This window comes from Parathielavia appendiculata, assembly GCF_033297405.1.
Source record: "Parathielavia appendiculata strain CBS 731.68 unplaced genomic scaffold N657scaffold_13, whole genome shotgun sequence".
Taxonomy (NCBI): Eukaryota; Fungi; Ascomycota; class Sordariomycetes; order Sordariales; family Chaetomiaceae; genus Parathielavia; species Parathielavia appendiculata.
In genome coordinates, this window is record NW_026944232.1 from 120,434 (window position 1) to 144,057 (window position 23,624).

The 23,624-nt window shown below is 53.8% G+C and overlaps 6 protein-coding genes across 6 annotated transcripts; 4 read left to right on the forward strand and 2 right to left on the reverse strand.

The window, feature by feature from the left end:
* The first annotated feature begins 392 nt into the window (after positions 1-392).
* On the forward strand, positions 393-1,586 carry N657DRAFT_648348 (uncharacterized protein). Its single transcript, XM_062793498.1, has one exon. The coding sequence runs from the start codon at positions 740-742 to the stop codon at positions 1,214-1,216; it is 477 nt and encodes a 158-aa protein (XP_062644757.1). The 5' UTR covers positions 393-739; the 3' UTR covers positions 1,217-1,586.
* Positions 1,587-3,715: 2,129 nt separating this feature from the next.
* On the reverse strand, positions 3,716-5,486 carry N657DRAFT_578790 (MFS general substrate transporter; the record flags this gene model as incomplete). Its single annotated transcript, XM_062789343.1, has 5 exons — positions 3,716-3,994; positions 4,058-4,208; positions 4,270-4,660; positions 4,724-4,908; positions 4,966-5,486. 5 exons carry the CDS (start codon positions 5,484-5,486, stop codon positions 3,716-3,718), a joined length of 1,527 nt encoding a protein of 508 aa, XP_062644758.1.
* Positions 5,487-10,005: 4,519 nt separating this feature from the next.
* On the forward strand, positions 10,006-11,334 carry N657DRAFT_623982 (uncharacterized protein; the record flags this gene model as incomplete). The annotated part of the gene is made up of 2 exons (XM_062790703.1): positions 10,006-10,617; positions 10,723-11,334. Exons 1-2 carry the CDS (start codon positions 10,336-10,338, stop codon positions 11,332-11,334), a joined length of 894 nt encoding a protein of 297 aa, XP_062644759.1. The 5' UTR covers positions 10,006-10,335.
* Positions 11,335-15,390: 4,056 nt separating this feature from the next.
* N657DRAFT_648357 (uncharacterized protein) lies at positions 15,391-15,738 on the reverse strand (the record flags this gene model as incomplete). The annotated part of the gene is made up of 1 exon (XM_062793499.1): positions 15,391-15,738. A coding segment is annotated over exon 1 (170 nt), but the record flags the coding sequence as incomplete, so codon positions are not given.
* Positions 15,739-17,646: 1,908 nt separating this feature from the next.
* On the forward strand, positions 17,647-19,328 carry N657DRAFT_665731 (cytochrome P450; the record flags this gene model as incomplete). Its single annotated transcript, XM_062795306.1, has 4 exons — positions 17,647-18,343; positions 18,373-18,446; positions 18,570-18,637; positions 18,753-19,328. The coding sequence occupies exons 1-4, from the start codon at positions 17,763-17,765 to the stop codon at positions 19,326-19,328; spliced, it is 1,299 nt and encodes a 432-aa protein (XP_062644761.1). The 5' UTR covers positions 17,647-17,762.
* Positions 19,329-21,248: 1,920 nt separating this feature from the next.
* N657DRAFT_648359 (uncharacterized protein) lies at positions 21,249-23,529 on the forward strand. The gene is given in 16 exon segments (XM_062793500.1): positions 21,249-21,486; positions 21,576-21,606; positions 21,660-21,789; positions 21,866-22,014; positions 22,068-22,186; positions 22,197-22,205; positions 22,312-22,401; positions 22,480-22,512; positions 22,568-22,593; positions 22,649-22,669; positions 22,723-22,776; positions 22,832-22,941; positions 22,993-23,054; positions 23,106-23,167; positions 23,220-23,313; positions 23,369-23,529. 16 exon segments carry the CDS (start codon positions 21,472-21,474, stop codon positions 23,450-23,452), a joined length of 1,089 nt encoding a protein of 362 aa, XP_062644762.1. The 5' UTR covers positions 21,249-21,471; the 3' UTR covers positions 23,453-23,529.
* Positions 23,530-23,624: the final 95 nt, after the last annotated feature.

A 23,624-nucleotide genomic window follows, 5' to 3' on the forward strand; every position in this document is an offset into this window, starting at 1 on the left:
CTCGCATGCCTTTGAATTTTTTTGCGTTGAGGGGCAAGTGAGCTGGCATCAAAATCTGTGTCCAGCCCTGAGCTCCGACTATGTCGACGAGACCACGGTTGCATCTGGGGCGTTCGAAACACTTCACTGACTCCTTTAACAGGTATTCTCTGCGAACCTCGGTTGACCAACGCAACAGGAAATTGGGAAAAACGGGCGTGTAGATCCGGAGAAGGGCTGCGCAGCCTGCAGTGACGTCGCCAGGGGTAAAGGGGTTTGGAAACCATCGATTGGTCTCAACAGCCTATTTGCAGCCTACCCTCACGGTGGTTTTGCGGCGGGTCCTACTCAACTATAAATAGGATAAATAGTAGTGGATGGCCTGGTTTGTGGCGTCGCCAAAAACGTGGTCGGGGAGAAACTCCGTCTTGGCTTGCGCAGGTTGTGAACACATCCCTCTGCCCCCTTGGAATTTTCCGTGGCACTCTGGGATTGAACACTGTGTTCAAGGGGTCCTAACCCTCAATTCAGCCGAGTCAAACACGAGAAACCGGATGGCTGCAATGCCACATACCGATACTCCGCGCTACTGGGTGGCTGGGTTTGGGGAATGAGATTATCGTGATCTGAATACAAATCTGTCCGTCTTACCCACCAACCGAGACATATATTGCCCGGCACCCTATCTACCCGGGCAAAAAGAAACCAAAACTCCAAGCCTGAGTAATCCCACCAACTCTTCCTGAACCCCATTATCACCATGCGCTATCTGCCTCTCGCCGCCGTCCTCTCCCTCCTGGGAGCCGCCAACGCGGGCACCGTCCCTGACTACAAGCGGCCCTGCGGCTTCAAGATCGCCCCCTGCCCCCTAGGCCAACTCTGCGAGAAGGTCGATCCCAGTTGCGACAAGGGCCAGAACTGCCAGGGCTACTGCGTGCCCGCCCCCGTCACTCTCGTGACCAAGACGACGGCAAGCCCGCCCAAGCCGACCTACCAGTCCTGCGGCGGTTTCCGCATCAATCCGGTCGAGTGCCCCAAGGGCGAGATCTGCGTCGACGACCCCTACGCCGGCGGCTGCGGCATGGCCTGCGACATGCCGGGCATCTGCGTCAAGCCCGAGTTCTGTGGCGGCATCGCCGGCTTCGCCTGCAAAGACGGAAAGAAGTGCGTCGACGACCCCAGGGACGATTGCGACCCCGCCAACGGCGGCGCCGACTGTGGCGGTATCTGCGTCTAAGGGGCGAGGGTCCGATGTGCAATGTGGACGAGTCCGACCAGAGTCACCAGACCGTGCTCTTGGACCTAATCCATGAGAAGACGATCTGAGATTGCTCGGACATGCTCGGACTAGAATTGCACAGCAAACTTTAGTCAGGACCAGGTTACTCTTCCAAAGTGGATATTGAATCAGAAAAGTCATGTATATAGGACATCAGCTTCTTTAACAGGGAAAAGAAAAGACAAAACGAACATAAACTTGACTTTTCCTTACGTTCCGCCCAAGTCCTTCCCATTCTCCGTGTCATGGCATAGTACTATTGAGTTGCCAGGCATGATGAAGACGGAGAGACCGCAAGAAACACGAAGCTGAGCATATCAGATGCAATACACTGCAAGGACATATATTATTATTCCTACACCGCTGTGCCCTAGGGCGTGCCGGACCTTCACCAACTTACTACACAGGAAAACCGCGCCCTCGTGGGCCGGGTGAAAAACCCATATCGACAATCAAGGAAACGATCAGTGTGCAAGGACATATAGGCTAATACCTGTACCAAAAGCGGCTGATTACATTACAAGGGACTCTAACTCCTTGAGCTCAGAGTTGGACATACTAAGATTGGTTAGCAAGAACCCTCTACCGGGTGATGACTCGACACGTCACTTCTATAGTGCCTGGTATGAGAAGACCAACCTTGGAAGCATAATCCCTTGCCTGACACCTTGCTCAGGCAAACCCCTGGTAGATCTCTGATTAGGAACGGTTTGTCATCAAGAGGGTTGTCAAGCTGAGACCCGAGCGCCCCTGGGGAAAGATGCTCGGCAGGATCGATATACAGTTCCTCCCGCTGCCGGTTGATCTTCAGAGTGTCCCTGAGCAATCTGTCCACTGCTCGCCCAACCCAGCGCTGTCGGCACCATGGAGACCGGCCGCTAAAGCAAAGCATATGGAGCAAATCCGCAGCTGCAAATCCATGAGAGTGCTTGATGGCCAAGAAAGCGGTGGCCAGAAGCTCACCATGGAAATAAGAACTAGCGTGCAGCAAGCGGAAGTGTCACCAACTTTCCAAGCTTCTCTATTAGCTGCCAAAACGGACCCTGCCAATCAATCATTGGCCTCATCGGACATCAACCTACAATGGGCCAAGCAGCAATGAAAGAAAGCCATTTCAAGAGACTGTTAAAACTTTCCCAGTCTCAGTTCATGGGTCAAAGACAACAGATCCTCAATTTCGCTACTTATCCTCTCTGGGAGTCCGATCTCGGACAACTTTTCCCGCAGCAACGCTTCATGCTTGGCACTGACTGCACAAACAGATCAACAATTTGTGCGAGTCGAGTATAGATCAGCGGCAGTGGCGCTAGAATCTTGCACATTTCCGCACTCATAGCATGCTTTCCGAACTTGAGATGTCCTCAACTGCGTCAATATGCCTGCTGGTTGATGGGGTTCCAAAAGCACCCGAATGCCGGATAAAACGCCGCCTGGATGTGGTCGAGCTGTGATAAACGGAAGCCTAAGATAAGAATATATCGCAGGGAATATCTTATGGAACTACGATGGTGCCTACCTGGGGTGGTTCGGCGATATGGTACAGATTGATTACTCCTTACTAGCGTTTGGAATCCCAGCTTGGGAACCGGTGTTGGGTTGGAGGCTTAGAGTAGACTAGGACGATGAGCGTCCGACTGTCGACAACCGCGTACCCCAGAGTTCACGATCCCCGTCGCCCCGATCCAGGGTTGGCTGCCTCCTGGCATGTACAGTGTCGTCGCTCGCCTACCATTCCGCTGTACGGAGTGCCCTACTGCTGTTGCCTTCCCGGCGGGAGGACTGCTGAGTCGTCACTATCGAGAAAGTCACAGCCAGCTGCCAACCGGCAACGGCTGCCATGCTTGATGAACGGCTGCACTGTTGTCTTCAGACGCCGAGGAAAATGAAATCGAAAAAAAAAAAAAATACAGGGGAAAGGAGAGTAACTGACTAACTACAAGGTCAGAGATATAATTATATATAAACTTGACCACTTCGGTCTCTTAATTACTGTATATTGGAGTGTATCGTGTACTGGAGAACAAAAACAAGGTTAGACTGTGTTATACAAGCTGCAGAATCAATACGGATTAACTCAGATATCAGGTACTCACCCAAAGCTTCGCACGTCGGCATTTAAAGAAAGATTGGCATCGCTCGGGGTAGGTTGAAGCCTACAAGTCAACTCCAGGCAACCTTTGACCAACACGAAGGACTGCACAAACGCTTATATGATGCCATGTATCTAAGAACTGTGATCACCTTGATCCTCTATTATATCATGAGACTCTAGTACGAGGACACCCTCATCTCATCATAAGTCTGGCGGCCAACGAGCATAGCAAGATGCTCCTCCGACAAACTCATCTGTTCAAAGATTGGGTCATGACATCATTCCGTCGGCTTCCAACATTTTAATCCCACAGAATCCCATCTGACCGAGACACAAAGAAGAAGAAACATGAAACGCTGCGCGCTCTAAACAGTGTAGCGGAAGAAGGTGGCGTAGTCGCCCCTCTCGCGCTCGGCAACCCTCTCCTCCTCGGTGTACTCGCTTGGCGGCTTGTACTCGCGGTCACGGCGGGCGTTCTCCTTCTTCAAGTAGAGCATCATGATGACAGACAGCACGAGGGCCATGGACTGGAAGGCGAGCAGCACGGCGAAGCCGGGAATGTACCTCGGTCCATCCTTGGCCAGGAAGAGGTAGGCCGAGATGGTGCCGCCCAGGTTGCCAAATCCAACATGCATGGCAATTCCCTGTGGTTGATATGTTAGTCTGGATGTGGTCCGTCTTTTCTCTCATGTTAAGGGTTTCCTTACAACACCGCGCTTCAGCGAGCCGCCAATGTTGTTGCCGTTCCACGCAACACCCTGCGGCACGTTGGGGTAGATGCCGGTGGCGAGAAAGAAGCAGCCGACGTAGCGCACGGCGGCCGAGGAGCTAGCCATGAGCATAATAAGGCCGATGATGCTATGATGAACAAGTTAGCAATCAAGCAAAGTGGATACAGGGGGTAATGCGAAAAACATACGCAACAGCCATGAATCCAATCATAAAGATGCCGCGTTGGCCAAGCTTGTCCGCGTACCAGCCGGCACCGACGCAGAAGATGCAGGCCACGACATAAGGGGGCACCGTCATGAGCTGCGCCAGCTCGGGGGTGCTGACGGTGCCAAGATCCCTGACGATGGTGGGCAGGAAAAGCGAGTACGAGTATAGGCCCGTGTAGACGCCGATGGTGATGAACATGTGGACCCAGATCTTCCAGTCCTTGAGGGCGGCCCAGAAGTACTTGATGTCGAACTCGTCGGCGAGCGAAGACCGGTCGCGCTTCAGGCGGGCCGTGATCTCGGTGCGTTCCGCCTCGGTCAGGAACTTGGCCGTTGCCGGGTAGTCCTGCATCACAAAGTAGGCGATGACGGCTAGAGAAGCGGGACGCATGTTAATTTCCCGTAATGGCAACCAAAAGGTACAGAGCAACATACCGACGACAAAGGTCAAGAGACCCTCGAGGATGAAGATCCATTGCCAACCGGCGAGCCCGGCTGTGCCTCTCATTTCCATGATACCACGGGCAAGCAGACCGCCAAAGGCACCAGCGGCTGTCGCGGCTGAAAAGAAGACGGCCATGCGAAGACCACACTCGTGGCGCCGGTACCACATGGTGATGCTTGAAGGTCACTCTTAGTTGCCGCACAAATTCAGGGGACAATGAATTAACACTCACTAGTAGGTGATACCGGGGAACAAGCCACCCTCGGCGATACCCAGCGCAGAGCGGCATGCCATCAAGCCAGCGTAGTTGTGGACAATGCCCATGAGAGTGGTGCAAACCGCCCACGCCACCATGATGCTAGGAATCCAAATGGACGGACGCCACCGCTTCATGGCCATATTGGAGGGGATCTCGGCGGCGACGTAGAAGGGAAAGAAGACAGCGAGGGCGTCATTGTAATGGAGCCTCGCGGGCTCTAGTTTGAGATCCTTCTCCAGTGTGTCGAGGCGAGCATTGCCGATGTTTGTGCGGTCCAGGAACGAGAGAAGATAGAGGAGGGCCAAGAAGGGAATGAGCCTGAGATCGACTTTTCTGATGAGGATCTTTGTCGCCGTCGCATCCCAACCGGCGCTCTCGACGTTGACGTCGTCGATGTGGGACGGCTTGTTGACCACACCGACCTTCTCGTTCGTGACACTGTCCGACTCTGTTGTCGGCACATCGTGTGCCGCCACCTCGGCCGCGTTGCCCATTGTGAGGAACAACTGCTGTTGTTGTTGTTAAGTCCAGGAGGCTCCAGGGAGTATGGGGCTCGACCGTCGGCACAAGGTCAGGCTCGTGGACAACCAGGCGCAGAGCAAGCCCCAGTGGATTTTAAAGGGAGAGGAGAGAAGAGGGAGACGTGGGACAGACCGGGTTCCTGGGAGCAGGTGAAGGTGAGATCCTCGTCTTATACAGAGATGAACCCTTAATGACAGGGTGATATGACCTGCCGCAAACGAGCCACCCTGCAAGTGAGCGTCCCACAACGGACCACGAGTCGCACGATATGGCAGGTATCATGCAGATCCCTGGCTTGTCAACATGGGTACACTCCGTAGGAGACGCCGGTTCCACTACCCCAGAACCGAACCCACTTGCAGGGTCGAGGCCACATTCCACAACATCGCCAGGCTAATGATGGCCCGGCGGAGTGACACCCGACGATAGAATCTCTGCAGTGAGCTGGCACAGCGTCAGCCCACGCCTAGCAGTCGGTAGATTGACGAGGGTGGCCAGTTCGCCCAACGAGAATACTCCGTATGCATGTCTCATTAGCGGGCTCGATCGCCTGCTTGTTGGGGGATAGGTACTATCCGTGGTGGACCATGGCTCCGAATCACTCGCAGGAGATTGGGCGGTTGGATCAGCATGCTGCCCGTCGTCTGTGTTTCCTGCAGGCGGTCAGTGATAAGCTGCCAAGCGATCCTCTTCTCTGCCTGGCGGCACTCGCTCCTTGTTTGGCTCTGGTCATCCGGCCGGCAGACGAGCAGCTCATTATCAGACACGTCCCAGGACGGGCCGATGGGCAGGGAACTCTCCGCATCACCCATGGATGGACGAAGACACCGGAACATGCCAAGATGCTTGGCCTAGCTTGGCGACAGGGCTGGATTTTGGGGTCCTGGCTTTTGCGAGATTGCGAGATTCGATGCCTGGTTCTGGACCGAGCAACCACTCAGCAGGCTGCGCAAGACGCCACCAGGAAGCCCGGATCTGCCCAACAAGTCCGGCTTGGCCAGCGCAGAATTCTGCCATTGGCCAGCTCGCGAACATGCAGCTTCTCGGCGACCGTCCTTCCACTCTTTCGACGGCATCCAACACGCCCAGAGAAAGCCCCAAGGAGCGCCGAGGCGGCCAAGGAAAGCCAAATCTTCTCCCCGCACGTGGCTGCCACCAAGGGCGGCGCACCGGGTGAAGCTCTCGGGCAGATGGATAAATCCTCAACCAGTTGGACCAGCAGCTAAAAGCTGGGCATGAATAGTGGCGTCGCCGGCTATGTTTCGAAGGGGCAAAGCGCCGGCACCTCCGTCACAATCCTCCGGCAGACTGCGATCGCAAGGTCGAGTTCCCCGCGTTTTCCATCTTCCCCCTCAAGATCCTAACGCAGGTGAAGCCGTCTGAACGCACGTTGACACGTGGCGGTAGATAACCGCAGCAAGAGGCGCTAGTCGGGAGATTCCATGGTGCAGGAAGGAAGGGGGAAAGAAGTTTGTTCGGTCGAGCGGACCAAGGGAGGGAGGCCGAAAAGGCGGGCGAGGGAATGCTTCTGGAATGTTACGATCAAGATCCGTGGCGCTTAGCTCCCGAAACGTCTGAGCGCAGACGAAGAGCTGAGAAACGAGGGTGGGAGGAAATCAGGAACCGTGTTTGTTTGGGCATCGGTTTGATGAGAAGTCGACACATGCCGCACAGGTCGCATAAATCCGATGCACTGGGCTGTTGGTTTTGCATTACTCGCCGAATCTGCGGATTGATTGATCATTTCGGAATCAAACTTCTGTGTGAATCTGAGTCGTGTAGGGACGATGGAAAAATTTGATTTCAATAGGCAGCCGCTTGTGTAACGCGAGATAAGTTGGGAGCATCGGTCGATCCTTCCATTTTCGAGTACAGTCATTCCATAGAAATGGGGATCTCAAGCTCCCAACTTCAAGTTCACCTGAAGTGCCCACGCTCGCCACGGTAACTCGAGGACAAGTCAGCTGATGGGTTCCCACTTCCCCAGATCTCCATATTGTAGGTTCTCTAGCCCAGGATCGACTGTTCCCTCACCCATCATCAGCATTGGTGGATTCTCAACTTTACCACTCTGTCCTTTAGGGTTCTTCCTCGGCAACAAGCTGGGGAAAGAATCCACTTTAGTGGTCCTATCCACAGTTTCCCCGGACTTCACGCTGGAGCTTGCCAGTGGGCCTGTTGTGAGCCCCCTTTACCCCTCCAGAACATAGCCCAATCCCATCGGCACGCCACAAGTTCATCTTTTATTATTCTCCAATCTCCAACATTGGACGTCTCTTTTCCGGGCAGTCCTATTTCTGTACTGTGTGACAAGGGCAGTCCTTCGACGGGAATCGGACCCGGAACGGTTGCGACTCCCGAACTGTCCTTCTTTCGTGCAATGGTCTGCAGAGTTCTACTTCAATTATTATCTTGGCATCATCCATCGGTTGGCGGTTGGCTTGCCATCAACCGACCTCCCCTCACCTTGCCCAGACCGCCAAGCCTGCTCGTCCATGGATCCCGCTTCTCTGACGCTGGGATTTGGAATCGCCTGCCCAACCATATCCCCCATCCCACCAGTGTCTGCCGGCGGCAAAACTTGAAGCCCGTCTGCTTAGTCTTGAGGTCACGGTGAATCTATCTCATATGTCTTTTTTACGTTTAGTAAAGCGTGCCAAGTGCGGCGCTGAACATCCGCACGCCCGAAACACCATGGCAGCAATGATATTCACGACTGCCCACGCATAGAACTGGCATGGCGCCCGGTGCTAGGGAAGACAGAGGCCTAGACTCTCGACCACCGTCCCGGGGTACTGGACGCGATGTCGTGTTCAATGTGACTTTGCACCAACAGACCCGGCGCTGTTCTGCGCAACAAATTCCGTGTCCGACCCGACATGCAGCATGAATTGAACCCCCATGTTTACCTCGGCCGCTCGAAGAATGGTACGCGGATCCATTCCGAGCGGACCGTTTCAGTCGACACTGGAGCTCGCTTGTCCCAACTTGGTCCCTGACTGCCTGCCTCAGAGTCTGGCCGGTGCAGACGTCCATTCATTGTGTTGATCCTACAGAGTATCCTGCCTGCGGCCTGCCATCCCCTCGAACCTGAGACGTGGGGTGCGAGTTGGCCGAGGAATGGACTCGAGCGAAGTTTATGCCCATCTCTCTACTGTGTACAATACGTTGTGTTCCGCTCATCCGAGTGACGTCGATGACAACCATGCTCGATTCCCCAATTCTAATGTGCTATTCCATGCATTGGCGCGTGGCCAAGGGCTTGGTCCCTCGTGGTGGCTTTTTGAATGGGCTTGGTTCTGCAGCCACCTTGCAGCATCCATCACACTGCTGACTCTCTCTCTTCTTAAGAGAATGGCTACCTCATAATAAGCAAGTTGCCGGCTTGAATCAAATCGGTCTCGTCACCATCCCACGCATGACCGGCAGCCAATCAAAGAGTGTCCAATGCCTGCCATGAAGCCGGGAGCTCGAGTCCCTAGGGGGGTCAGGTACGTCGATAAGATAAGGAAGGGTTTACGGATCACTCAAAGAGTGCAACTTTGTCGGTCAAATGGGTTACACTGTACACCAGGTTCCGTCATATTGACTCGGACTTGCCTGAAAACCTCCTCTTGTTTTGCGAGCCGACTGCCGTGTTCTGTGAGGAGATCCTGAGGTGTCCAGACACCTAACCTATCTCCACCACAGTAAAGTAGTGCAGCCAACGTCTGTCAACCTCCGAAGCATTCCATACATCCATAACATGAACATGATTCGATATTGGAAACGAACTTCTACCCACACATCTGAGTAAGGTATTGACCAATACATGTACGTATGTTTGCACGCCCGCATTTCTTCAACGAAAACTTGCCTCCTTAGTCGTTAGACGTACGTTGGAAGTCGGGGACTACTAATACAGCCTGCGGCAGCGGTACCCGGAGGATATTGCCACATAGAGTGGAAGAGCGCTCGTCAACTCAGAGTCCCAAACTGGTGAGCCAGTGGACAACGATGGACTGTCGGCTATGCGGCAGACTTCCATCAGTTGTGTTACGGATGTTAAATCTCTGACGCTAGCGTCCGGCTCTGGTACATTGGGGTCAATGACAGTTACAGCGGCCATCTCATGTTTTGCCTTCAGGACCCCATGAGGTTTTAACTCACGAATATATCCCGCAAACACTTGGGTCAGTCACACCAATGTGCATTAACGTGCATTAGCAGCGAGTCATGGGTGTCAGCGAGTCGTGGCGTCAGGTATTTTTATTGTATATCAGACGAAAACAAGTACCCTGGAATTGTTAAAGTGCACTAGCAATTCCTAGGTTACTCTTCCTACTTTGCACCTGCAAAAAATGACCTCAGGCCACGACTCGCTGGTATTCACCAATCCGCTGCACGGTCGCTGACCTGCTGACCATTGGCGCGCACGGACCAGCCCAACATGCGATGCACAGATCTCCACCAGGCCGCAGTGGTTAAGCTGGTGAGGATTGACGTATCTCCACCACACCGGCTGACCTCGTCGCTGACCTCGTCGCTGACCTCGTCGCTGACCTCGCCGGGGCCTAGCGGCGGGCTACAGCGCCTTCCAGCAGGGTAGCCACTGCCAGAGGCGCTAATCTCGCTGACTGGGAACCCTACACTACAGCAGCTATAGGCCCCCAGCCCCAGCTCTCCGTCACGCGACGCCTCTCCTCCTCGCTCCTCCTCCTTCACATCGCCGAGCATCCACAGCCATGGTTTCGAAAGCCAAACAAAGGAGGGCCGCGGCCGCGATAACGACGGTGCCGCAGCCGCCCGTAGAAGACGTTATTACGGTCGTTAGTCCGGCCGATGATCTCGCCCGGGCTAGAGCGCTGGAAAGGCCGGTTCGGCCCCGGCGCCCATCAGATTAACGACCTCGCGGCGATGGGCCTGACAAACCTGCTATTCTACTTGCGCGAAGTGATCTTGCAAGACTCGGCGCTCCTTATGCCGCAGTTCCCCGACAACCCGGTGTGGAACCACCCGGTTTTTCAGCACGAGGCGTACCGGCCATACGCACAACAGGTCTTGGCCTTTGCACAGGGGGAAGAGCGGCCGAGCCAGCTGGCCATGATAGCCCAGGCGCTGCCGGTTTTGGCCGACTATCTGAAGACTATGGACGCGCGCAGCGAGGCCAGGGGCGCCGAACTAAAGGCCGAGCTCCAGATACTTACGGCCCAGTCGGCGCGGCTCCAGACACTTCTCACCACGGGACTTACCTTCGAAGTCAAAGCAGCCGGTTCGCAGGTGGTCGCCGCCGCGGCCGCCGCAGTCTTACCGCCGCGACCGGAAGGAAAAGAAAGGGGGGAGAGCCGGTATACGGCTACCCAGTCAAGTAGCGAAAGCAACCGCGCAACGAGCCTCGGCCCGGCGAGAACGGACGACGCGCCGGAGCCACAGCCGCCACAATACCGCATGTACAGGGCCGTCAAGACGGTAGAGGGACTTTGGCACGAATGGACCGTCGGCCTTCGGGGAATGCCGGCCATAGCGGCCCTCGACAGGAAATGGGGAAGCCGGTGGCGTGCAGGGCGGCGGAGCGAGCTGCAGTGGTATCATCTGCGGCTGGAGGTCATCAAGGAGATCCAGCGCGTCGCACAAGCGCAGCGGATCGGCGAGCAGGCGGCGATATATATCGTCAACATGCAACAGCAGCGGACGGGCTGCTCCCTTGACCAGTTTTGCAAGCGTCTACGGGCGAACAGAAAGGAAGGCGAGGCCGGTCGGCCGGCCGTGCAACGGTGCAAGCGTAGTGCAGGAGCATCGTATTGTGTACTAGTAGTAATGCAACAGTATTCCCCATTCTGAACAAGGTAGCTTTAAATTTCGCTCAAATTTCGTGGTAACTGACGATATAATGTAAGTGGTGGAGAGGGGTAATCCCTCTTGCAGGCCCCACCTCAGCTTTCCCCTGGTGTTACGCCTCTTCATTGGTTTCCGCCGCCCCACCAGGCCTCGATATAGGGTTGGTTCATGACACGGATATACTGTTGATATCCACGACTCGCCGATAATGTTCGCTACCAGTTTCAAAGAGCGAAAGGCCGTGAATATATATTCATAGAATCTTGGGCAAATGACGGCAATACTCACGGCTATGAATATATTATTATTCCTACACCGCTGTGCCCTTGGGCTTGCCGGACCTTCAACAACTTACTATACAGGAAAACCGCGCCCTCGTGGGCCGGGTGAAAAACCCATATCGACAATCAAGGAAACGATCAGTGTCGGCTATGAATATACATTGCTTGGCTAGTGGGAAATTGTGAGTATACACTCAAAAATGCCTGGGGCCCCAAGAAGGGGATGCTCATGGCCATGAGTAATATATCTGAATTGGTAACGTTGCAGAATTCCTTGAGTATATACCGACAACTTTCTTCCTCTACAGGTAGGGATATTTAGTTCGTTAACTGTCCCGGGTTTGACCGCGTGATACTGTGAGCTGTAGGCAGATACTCGTAAATATAGTAGGCCGAAGTTTCAGAAGCTCAACACTATGAGCATTCATTGAAATGTCAGAACTGTGGAGGTTAACATGCTGTCTGGTGAGCTAAGGGCACGAGAGGCTGGGGAATTAACTTAGGACGGTTAGACGTCGGCAGCACTTGTTGTCTGGTGTTCAAAATGTAACGGGCTGAGCCCGTAAAGGCCTCGGCAAACTCTCGGCCAAGACTCGAGATTCGGTGGACTTCTATCTTGTACGATATCGGCGCACAGGCCAAGGATGTGGAGGTATAATACGGCAGATATCTTGCATAGTCTTTCATTCTTTTTCTTCTTCTCTCTCCATTCGAGACAAACTCGTAGAGTCGTCACCAGCTAGTTGCGATATACTCCTGGGACCGTTACACAAAATGCCAGGGCCCAGAAAGCTCGAGAGCTGTCTGGTGTGCTGAATGCGAACACTCAGTAACTCAGGAGGCAGGACAGGCATTCCAAGACCCCTGAAAAGAAGACAGCAGAGGTCGAGATACTCTCCGGTGAGCTGCCCGCTTGCGAGAATTGTAAGAGAAGAGGTCGAGACGCTATCCCAGGTGCTAGAAAGACCGGGTTTCTTAGATACCCTTCACAAAAGTCCAAACACAGGCAGAGAGCAGATTCGGGGAGGCGCTGAGGTCAAAAAGCCCAAGGTCCCATATAAGCGAGCGCCGCACTTTTTCCTAACTACCCTTGCGATAACCATCTGAATTTTACCCAACAGCTTTAGGAACCAACCACAATTATATCGGAAACAGCTGAATCGAATAATGTTGCATCCTCCTGGCAAGTGCGGGCATTACGCCTGGCTTGCCACACACATTACAGCACCGAACCTTCGTACGGCACCTCTCTGCACTACTCAAGCTTAAGGTGGTCCACCATTGAGCGGGACACATTTCTAGACCACACCACTGCAAATTGCCAAAAGTCCACCAGAATCTAATGCGATCAATTGAAACTACTCAAAATCTCTTGGGCCATCTATTTCTCCAACCTCCGAGCATGTCCTTGCACTGTGGTCAATGTTACGGCAGATGCCACAGAGCCGCGAACCCCTCCGACGCCTCTTTGATGGCCCTTCATTTCCCTCCTCGACGCGTCCTTCCTCTTCCACCAAACTTTACTCTGCCATTTTTCCCTAGCTTGGCTTCTATCAACAGCCCCGACATCCTAGAGACGCGTCCGTTTGGCTCTACAGCGTTTGGAGAGTACTTCATTGGCTTCCTGAAGTGTCCGTACCTCGGCCTCCATAGGATAACGTTAACCCGATGGGAAGGAAACCGCTTGCATTCCCTTCGAAAGCTGGTCGACAGCGGCTAAAATCGGAGTCGGAGAGCTTTCCTGGTGTCTCGCAATCTGATCTGTAATAAGAGCAGACTGCGAAAGAGCCTTGTGGTAGTTTGTGACGAATCTCAAAGCCCCAACTTCTGAAAGGGACTCCTGAAGGTTATACTTGACAACGGGGTGAGGTTCGGTGAAGCCAAAGGGTTCACAACAAGCAATGTCCAAGGGTACTGACAATCTTGCACTTGAGTTGCTTACTGGAGAACTCCCAGAGTCCTCCAGAACGAGTGACTATATACTAGATGCATTTGGTTGCTCTCGTGCTCTCTAGAGCCACCTAGAGCCAATGCTCTATGGTGCTCTCGTGTAACGGTCTCAGGCAGTATATTGCAACTAGCTGATGACGACTCTACGAGTACACTGAACTTGGAGAAGAAAAGGAGAGACGACAGACTCTGGTAGCTCGCAAGCATACTTATCCTCGTCGGCGCGCTGGTCTGAGCGCGTTGCTAGAAGGTTCGGTGTGCTGTGGGGCGAGTGGGAATAGCCTCATCAGGGGTCTTGGTATTGGCCGAGAGTCGCCGAGGCTCGCACCGGGCCCAGCCCGTTACATCTCGAGAGCCTCTTAGAGCGCCCTCTGATTGGCCTTGCACTGGTGCTCTCTCATGCTCCTGAGAGCTCTCTGGAGCACCTCTAGGACTCGTTCCGATTGGTCCTAAGTGATTGGCTCAGAACGTCCTACGTTCCCAACTGGCTTCTGCAAGTAAGCCGCCGCTGTTGGCTCTCGTTGGTTCATTTGTGACATAGTTTGGGGCGTCTTGGAAACCTCTGGTGTTCGTGGTCTATCAGGGGCCCCAGGAGGTGTTGGTGTCCGCAATTTGATATCCAGTTTCGAAAGCACGGCCTGCGGGTCATAGGGGATAAGTCCAGACCCTCGAAAAACCTTTAAGAGTGTTTCCTTAGGTAAAGTCCGGTAGAGGGCGGCTTTGAATATAAGGAAAGCCTTGAGCTTGGTGATATACGCGATCCGCACCCGATAAAGAGCTCGATTTCGGCACTATATTTCTTCTTCAAGACGCTAAAACAACTAACATCGAGTATAATGTTACTCTCCTTGCAATAGGCGTCAAATCCAGCGCTGATGTGGCTCTCTGTCAGAGTGCAGTATGGGGCAGCTGCGCTGTGACCCACATATAACCCACAGGATTGCAAGGTCGGAGCGACTTGCGATTCGACACCCTTTTTCAGGGAGATACGACATAGCTGAGTGGGTTGGTTGTGCGCGTATCCTCACACTCTCGTGGGCGTCAAGTACTAGCATTCGATATATACCTTTCCGACGGTGTTTAGTATACTCATCAAATGCGATAGCTATCTAGAGCAGTCTTATTATCTGCCCATCCATTGGCTGCGCCGGTCTAGTCGTCGGGTATCTGGTGCTTAGAGTACCAGCTAGCGAGGTGGAAACGGCCCTTCACCACCAAGAAAGGCGGTACTATATTGTAACGGTCCCAGGAGTATATTGCAACTAGCTGGTAACGACTCTACGAGTTTGCCTCGGATGGAGAGAGAAGAAGAAAAAGAGTAAAAGACTATGCAAGATACATGCCATCTTATACCTCCACATCCTTGGCCTGTGCGCTGATTTAGAACAAGATAGAAGTCCAACGAATCTCGAGTCTTGGCCGAGAGTTTGCCGAGGCCTTCACGGGCCCAGCCCGTTACATATATAGCCGTCCCTAGCAATACTGCAAATCGCTATCGCCCATTCTCGATTGCCCGGCTGAATTGGCCTTTGGTTTGCCGACCCGATCGGAGCGCGCAACTACCATCCCAAGCCGTATCACGCCCATCTTAAAGCCGGTTTCGTCGAAGTTGTAGAGGTCGCAACCAATGATACCGTATTTCGCTCGCATATTGTCACGGGTCGTGACAGTGTGAGGCTCATGTGCACAACTCCTGGTTCGACAGGACAGTTCGAACCACGGTCCCTCTTTTGAGGGTGTTACGCAGTGGTCAGTTGCGCCTGCCCGTGACACATATTAGCAACCAATCGAACATGTTAGAATGACCAACAGCTGTTGAACTGAGTGGGTTCCTTGGCACCAAGATTCACGGACTGAGCACTGATGTTCAATGCGAGACTCTCAGTCAACACAGATCCATCACAATGACGCAGTTCCTGACATAAACGTCAATATCATGGCACACTGTCTCTATATAAGGGGGTAATTCCCCTGGGAGGATTAGAGAGGACAATTTGTTCCAAGAAGAAAAAAGGGACATTCTGAGGCACCCTAACCCACTATCTTGATCCTTCATTTGTGTGGTCACTCTGGAATCGTGACTCCAATTCAAGCTTCGTTTCATACCTCAATCTGTTCAATACCATTTGGTTGATCTAAGCTTACTTGTGCATGTAACTGTTGGCTGCCCAACAACAGCTACGTATCTACGGTTATCGAGAATGCACCGCAATCTTTAGATATTGCCTACTTAACGTCCGATATTCTGCTGTTAATCATTCTAAGCATTGGCTCGCATTGTATCTTCGACAGTGTATCCGGCATACTGCTTCATAGGTGTCAAAATCAGAAACCGCCGCCGGAGCTAGGAATGACACGGTACTAATAATTAGGGCAAAGCAACCCCAGGTTTTCAAGGGCCCCAAGAGGCGAATGTGCCTGTCAGACAAGGTAAAATAAGCTGAAATGGAAGCGATGCTTGAGCTAAGTACTCGTCTTAGTGACTGTGGTCAGTGCACATGGTCTCTGCTTGGAAAGAGTATGCCTACGGTTAGCGTTCACCTACTTTGAGGAACCCTTTGCGGGGCCACTCTATCCAACCTACGACATTCTTGCCGAACGAGAAGATTCGAGTCTCAGGGTCACGTCACAACTGGCATCTACCTTTTTATAAGAGGGTACGGATCAAGGGCTAATTGACATGTGGGGGTGCGGAAACCACTACAATCATCCCCGGCCAGATATCTGACGACCTGAGATGAAAAGTGAGAGAGATTGGAGAGACTAAAACGTTGATCTTCTTAGTGGAGGAGATGAAATCAACCGAGATGGGAGAAGCGAGTACGAAGGCCAGCATGTGGTCTTGATCATGTTGGTAATAAACAGCTTAGCTCGGGGTCCGCTTGTTGAAGCCGAGCTTGTCTATCCGGTTCGATCTATTAGAACTCTTGCCGGTGAGTTCAACATCGAGCACTAAACGGTGTTCCTCATGCGGTAGAAGCCGTCCCTTGTGGGTCCGTCTGAGCTAGCGACAAGAAACGATTGACTTCAGTTTAGTCCTGGAGCATCGGACATTGAAGCGCCGACTTGTCACGGTTGAGGGCGATGCTCATGTGTTGTTTCAAACAGGTGTAAATCATCCTATCAATCCTACTCAGACTAGAGCTACCGCTTCCAAGATTCTATTGGAATTTATACTCACGAGCATGATCGGCTTGTAAAAATGGATACCCACTGCGATGTGTAGACTGCTGTTTGTGGCACAAGAACTGCGAGTATACACTGACAAGTTCGCGCTGCCAAAACCATGGATACTTATGGGCACGAGTATTCCCTTTTCTAGGCGAAGATACTTGTGAGCATAGAGCATATACTCATAGAACTTTCAAGGTCAACAAACCGCCCACATTGGCCAATTGAGCCATCACGATGCGTGATTCTCGTGCCGCAACTGCGACTTGATTGCTGCGCGGAACTTCACTTCTTCTGGCGATCGAGCAGCATTGAACGAAGCGAGGTGAATGGAAGGAATCGGCGGCGGGTGCCATTGTTCAAGGCAGAAACAATCAGCGCGTTCTCGGTGATGTGTCTTCCGATGGAGAGGAAGCGAATCCCACCCTCGACGGCAGTACCTGAGGGAACTTTTGCAGCGAGCGAATCATGAGCATGGGATAATGGGGAATCGAAAGTGAGAACACCTGCCCTTAACTGGAGAGTCTTGGGCCAGGTGGGGTTCAAGCGACACGGGAACTGGAAGAGCCGAGACTTCGGCTGACACGACCTTGCCTGATCTGGTTAGTGCCAATGACAATAAGTCTTGACAGACATGGAGCTGCTGCAACCTCCTCTAAGACCATTCGCCGCCACCCAGATTGCTCGCGATCCTGTGCTGCTGCTGAGTGGCAGTGGTGGGGTGAGAATCTGAGTAATACAATATGGAATTTTTGGGTGTAAAACCGCTTTGCGTCCATTTCTTCCACCTTCCTCTCGAACCCCATAATATCCATACACATCACTCTCGACCGGTGTCTTTCCTCGCCTTCACCGCCAGACCTTGTGTCGGTGTTGCAATCGCGCGTGATAAATAACGTTGGTGTTCAAAATCTGAGCACAATCGGCACACTTGCGAAAGGGCCAAGAAGCACCGCCGCGAGGGATTTTGGATCGAGGAGACAAGCTGTATCACCCTCCAGCAACGATTCGAGCCTGGCGCTCAACACCATGACGGAATTTTTTTTGCGGCCGGCCGTGTTGGTGCCGGCCGTGGCCGTGGCTGCCTACCTGATCCACCAGCTCTTTTTTGCCGGGCCAAAGCTCCCAAAGCTTCCCGTCGTGGGTGCCAGAGATGGAGACTGGTTCCCCTTCTACCAGGCTATGTGGAGGAATACCTTCAACTTCAAGGCGGCCGTGAAGCAGGCAGACGAGCAGTTCCGAGACCAGGCCGTGCTCATGCCGCTGATCGGTAACTCCAACATGGTCCTGCTGCCGCGGTCCCAGATTCAGTTCGTCACCGACCAGCCCGACTCGGTCCTCGACATGCACGCCGCGGCCATCGAGTCGCTCCAGATAGACTACACCTGCACCGACCCCTATCTCGTGCATAACCCGGTGCACCACAAGCTCATCACCACGACCCTGACCAATCAGATTGGCAACCTCGTTCCCGACGTGGCCGAGGAGACAGCCTGGGCGTTCGAGCAGCGGTGGGGGAGCCCCGACGAGTACCAGGAGGTGTGTGTCTACGACACGCTGCGCAAGATTGTCGGCTGCGTCACGAACCGCGTCTTCCTGGGCAAGCCAAAGTGTCGGGACCCGGCCCTGCTCGTCGAAGGCATGGGCTACGCCCAAGACGTGCCCCTGACTTCTACAGCACTGCGCATGGTGTGGAAACCCGTGCGGCCACTCGTGGCGTGGTTTCTTACGATACCCATCCACCTGCGCACGCGGCGCTTTGAGAAGATCGTCGTGCCCGAGATTGAGAAACGGCTGGCCGACTACGAGGCCCGTCGGCGCGATCCTGAAAACAAGGCCCTCGGCCCCGAGCCCAACGACTTCCTCCAGTGGACCATCAAGCAGGCCAAGGAGATAGGCGACCCGTACCTCTGGAAGCCAACCACTCTGGCCGGCCGGATCCTGCTGCTCAACTTCGCCGCCATCCACACGTCGTCCTTCACCATCACCAGTGCCATTTTGGAACTGGCCGCCTCCAAGCAGGAGTACATCGACGAGCTTCGGGCCGAGATCGAGGGTGTGCTGGCCGAGCACGGTGGCGAGTGGAATAAGCGAGCGCTGGCCAAAATGCAGAAGCTCGACAGCGTCATGCGCGAGTCGGCGCGCCTCAACTCGTTCGTCACCGTCGGTCTGAACCGCGCCGTGGCCGCGAAGGACGGCCTCGTGACGCCCGACGGCATCCGCATCCCGCGCGGCGCCACCGTCAGCGTGCCCAGTTACCCGATCTTCCACGACAGCGCCGTATACCCGGACGCCGACGAGTTCAAGCCCTTCCGCTTCGCCGAGCAGCGCAGCGACGCCAGCATCGAGTATGTCCAGCGCGCTGCCAAGGCATTTGCCACGACAAGCACCGATTTCCTGGCCTTTGGTCACGGCCGGAATGCCTGCCCCGGCCGCTTCTTTGCCGCCAACGAGCTCAAGCTCATGCTGGCCCATCTTGTGCTCAATTACGATGTTGAGCTTGGTGGGGAGAGACCACGCAACACTTGGTTTGGCTTGAATCGGGTGCCACCTCTCCAGGCTACGATACGCATCAAGAGGAGGGAGAGGGCTTGACGAGATGTGGTTGATCGTGCTTGGATGAAGGCGAATGGAGTGTCTAAATAGGATGACTGTATGCATTTCACGATCAATGACTGATTTGGAGACGTACTATATTTGCTCGGGAGTCGGGATATGTTCTTCCAGGGCTAAGTTGCGGCAAGTGGTGCGGCTGTTGCTTTGAACGACAATTCATGAGAAGCGATGAGATTCAAAAGCCAGACTGCCCTGGTTTTCTTGCTCAGGCACCCTAACAGCCCCCCTGGACAGTTTTGACCAAGAGATGTGGAACACGGTGCCGAGTTGAGCCTTCCAGCTTCCCGGTTTTAACAGTATCAACTCTTTTAAGTCATATTCTTGATTCTCTATGAAAGGTGATACCAATGGGTAAAGACTGACTATACATACTGAAGGCAGTCCTCCTGATGAAGTGAACGTGCCCAGGGTGGAGGGCCACAAGGGCAGCTGAGATGAAGGCCGCTGGCGCGCTCAAGTAGTGTGAGGTCATTTGTTTTCACCCTGCAAAGCTAGTTATGAGTATACGCTCACGGATGTCACCGGTCAATACAAGCGATACTCGTTGCAGTGAGTATAGACCTAACAGTTTTGTAAGGCAGACCTTGTGAGTATCTACCCACACCTATCTCCATGTAATGCAGCATATGTTCACAACGATGGTATACATAGTTCTTGCCGTGAAAGCATGTGAGTATAGCACTCAGAGTTTCCTCACCTAACAGTGCGGTTACTCTTTGCAATAAGCATACATGATTCTCGCGGCGTAGGTCTGTGAGCATATACTCGCAGCTAACCTCACCTAATAAGACAGCTGCTCACTGCGATGAAAGCGTGCAGTTCGCGGTGACGGACGCCGAACAGGCTCCCTCGGCATCGCAGTTCAACAGACCTGCAAGACAGATGGCGGGTTCCTCCGTGTGGTTGCGCGGAGCCTACTCCAACCACACGGTAGCCCCTCTGCTTGCCTGGGTACGAGTGCTACTGTAGTCAACGCCCTCGTTACTCTTGGGGATATCCGAACTGGGGGAACGAACATGGCTGGAACATTTCTCTGGCGAGCCATTGTCCCTCTGTGCGAGTATTTTCCCCAGTTGTATCTGGAGGTAAGCTATTGATTGATCACTTGTTGTGTATCTTGAACTTCAGAATTTGGACAAGTGTCAGCAAGGTTATGAGATGCCCGCACTATAGTCTCTTATGCAATGAAGTCCCTCATGGCGATCCGTTGTTGAACTTCAGCCTCGTTCCTTGCCACATAACTGCGCAGGCATCTTTCGCCCGCCTGGACCAAGAACGTACGGGGCGAGATTTGCTGAGGGCCGGTTTAATCATCGACTTATCTCAGGACTCCTCCGACCGTGACCCCGTCTCGGACCGAGGTCTATCAATCACCAGCACGTCCTCTAGCTGCTCATCGTTGGTCATTCCGGAGTATTATCGTGTCTCACGTTAGTTGGTATCACCTGGATCAAGTTGGAACTCAATCGAGGTCTTTCTGTAGCGGGTGACCGTCCCGGCTTGTGCCGGGCCAAGCCCGGATTCCGATGCTTGATCGGGTACCGAGTGGGCGGCCCCGATGGCACTGCATCTCTTACAGGTTTCCCGGAACTTGAGTTTCCTTGGACACTGATTCATTAAGTAATGGGAGGATTGCTTTTGTCAGTTCAGACAGATGCCGTGCCTTGAGTCTGTGTAAGACTGGAGCCTATAGGTACCTTTGGCTCGAAATAGGGTACCAAAACCATCTTTTTGCTCTCAAAGTTGATGTGTGGAACTTGGCGCCGCCGTGACGTAAAATCCCGGCGGCGCCTTAGTCCGAATCGGCAGTGTGCCCCACTATGCCCCGCGGCGCGCAAGGAGCAACTTCCACCAATTCTGTTCAGTTGAGCTCCAGAGCTCATCTGCAATCAACCCCCACCGAGAATCAAGCCTGCGTCATACAAATCCCTCACCGGCGACGGCAGATTGTTTGTGCGAAACTCGGCAGTGTTTTCACTCTTCCGGGCTGCGTTCGACAGAACTCCTAGCTCAGCATTTCCCCTAGAATCGCGAGCAAACAAATCTCACACCCCTCAACTTACCCCGCCGTCGCAACAATTCGTCTTCTGTTTGATCAACGAACAACCTATTTACAGCCAAAATGGGTCTTCTCGAGGTACGCAACGAACCAACCATCGGCTCGGGCCGTCCCTCGTACGCACATCGATAAGATGCAGCCTTTTCGCTAACAGTTGTTCTGCACAGGAACTCAACCTGCCTGTCGGCGTCATCTACGGTGCGAGCACCTCGCCGAGATCGGAAGGAGGACCGAGATTGACATTGGAACAGGTGACGATGTGCTGAAACTCTTCCAGTATGCACGTGAGAAGGGCTTCGCCATTCCTGCCGTCAACGTCACCTCCAGCAGCACTGTTGTCGCTGCTCTCGAGGCTGCTCGTGATGCCAAAGCCCCGATCATGTACGCCGAGACCCTTCCGTTCCCGTCCCCATTCATGACCGTCTTCGAGGCGATATTGATTGGAATTTGTGAATAGTCTGCAAACAAGCCAGGGCGGCGCTGCCTATTTCGCCGGCAAGGGCATCAAGAACAGCGCCGAGAAGCAGGAGGCGTCGGTTGGCGGTGCAATTGCTGCCGCCCACTACATCCGCGCTGTCGCGCCTCTGTACGGTATTCCCGTCGTCCGTACGTGCCCTGCTGCCCCTCGCCCTCTGCTGTTGCTGACATGCTGTCTGCAGTTCACACTGATCACTGCGCGAAGAAGCTCCTCCCCTGGCTCGATGGCATGCTCGATGAGGACGAGAAGTTCTTCAAGCAGAACGGCGTTCCCCTATTCTCCTCGCACATGATTGACCTGGTATGTTTTTTCTGCTCTGGTTTGTTTTGGATATTGCGCTAACAGTTCCAAGTCTGGTATGTTCCCCTCTTACACAGCCCGCTTTCCACTAGCAGTACGGTTCTCTTACAACGCGGGTAGAGGAGCCAGTGGACGAGAACATCAGCACCTGCGTCTCGTACCTGAAGCGCATGGCTCCCATGAAGCAGTGGCTGGAGATGGAAATTGGCATCACGGTACGGTCACCTGGCCCCGCCCGCACCTCCTCCCCGGCGGGCATTTGCACTGGAACATGACGCTAACGATGGCCGCAGGGTGGCGAGGAGGACGGTGTCGACAACACCGGCGTATGTTCTGGCCGACAGGGACTTGATGAGCTGCCCATACTGACTTTAACATCAGGTTGACAACGCCTCTCTTTACACTCAGTATGTATCATCAATCGCACCCAAAGATTCCACGCGAAATACTGACAAGCGACAGGCCCGAGGACATCTGGCAGATGTGCGTTTCTATTTCTTTCTCCCGCGTCGAACAACGTACTAACCTTTCGACAGCGAGCAAGCTTTCCGCCCTATCTCGCCGTACTTCTCGATCGCTGCCGGCTTCGGGTATAAACGTTTCCCCATCCCATCGAGGATTACCGCAGTGCTAATGCTTTGGCAGCAACGTCCACGGCGTCTACGCCCCTGGCAACGTCCGCCTGCACCCGGAACTCCTTGGCAAGCACCAGGCCTTCGTCTCCGAGAAGCTGGGCGGCACCGACAAGAAGCCTGGTAAGCTCAAACGTGAGGACGACGCCAGGGGAAAATGCTGACATATGCTAGTCTTCTTCGTCTTCCACGGTGGCTCCGGCTCAAGCAAGCAGGAGTACGAAGAGGCCATTAGCGTAAGAAGTGCCAGTAAACAGTGGCACTCACAGGCGGCTGACATGTCACAGAATGGCGTGGTCAAGGTCAATGTCGACACGGATATGCAGTGGGCCTACCTGACCGGCATTCGGTGAGTTTTCCCCTTTAAGCAACTCAGCAGGGCGTCTTCCTGACCGCAATAGTGACTACATCAACAAGAACATCGACTACCTCAAGACCCAGGTCGGCAACCCTGAGGGTCCCAACAAGCCCAACAAGAAGAAGTACGACCCGAGAGTATGTGTTCTCCCTCCAGCAGAGTCCCTTTGATCGCTTGTCTTAACGTTTGCAGGTCTGGGTTCGTGAAGGCGAGAAGACCATGTCCGCCCGGGTGGCCGAATGTCTCAAGGACTTCAAGACTGCTGGCACCCTCTAAACTGGGACAGGATGTGGTTGCGGGTGGCGTTGGGTAACAAGGGGTTGACTGTGGCCGCGATGCCCAGCAGTGGTTGCGTGCTCTCAATCATGGGTACCGGTTAATGAGGCTGCTGATGGGGGAGCCTCGTTCTCTTAGATACCTAAGTATGGGTGAAATAAAACATGCAAGA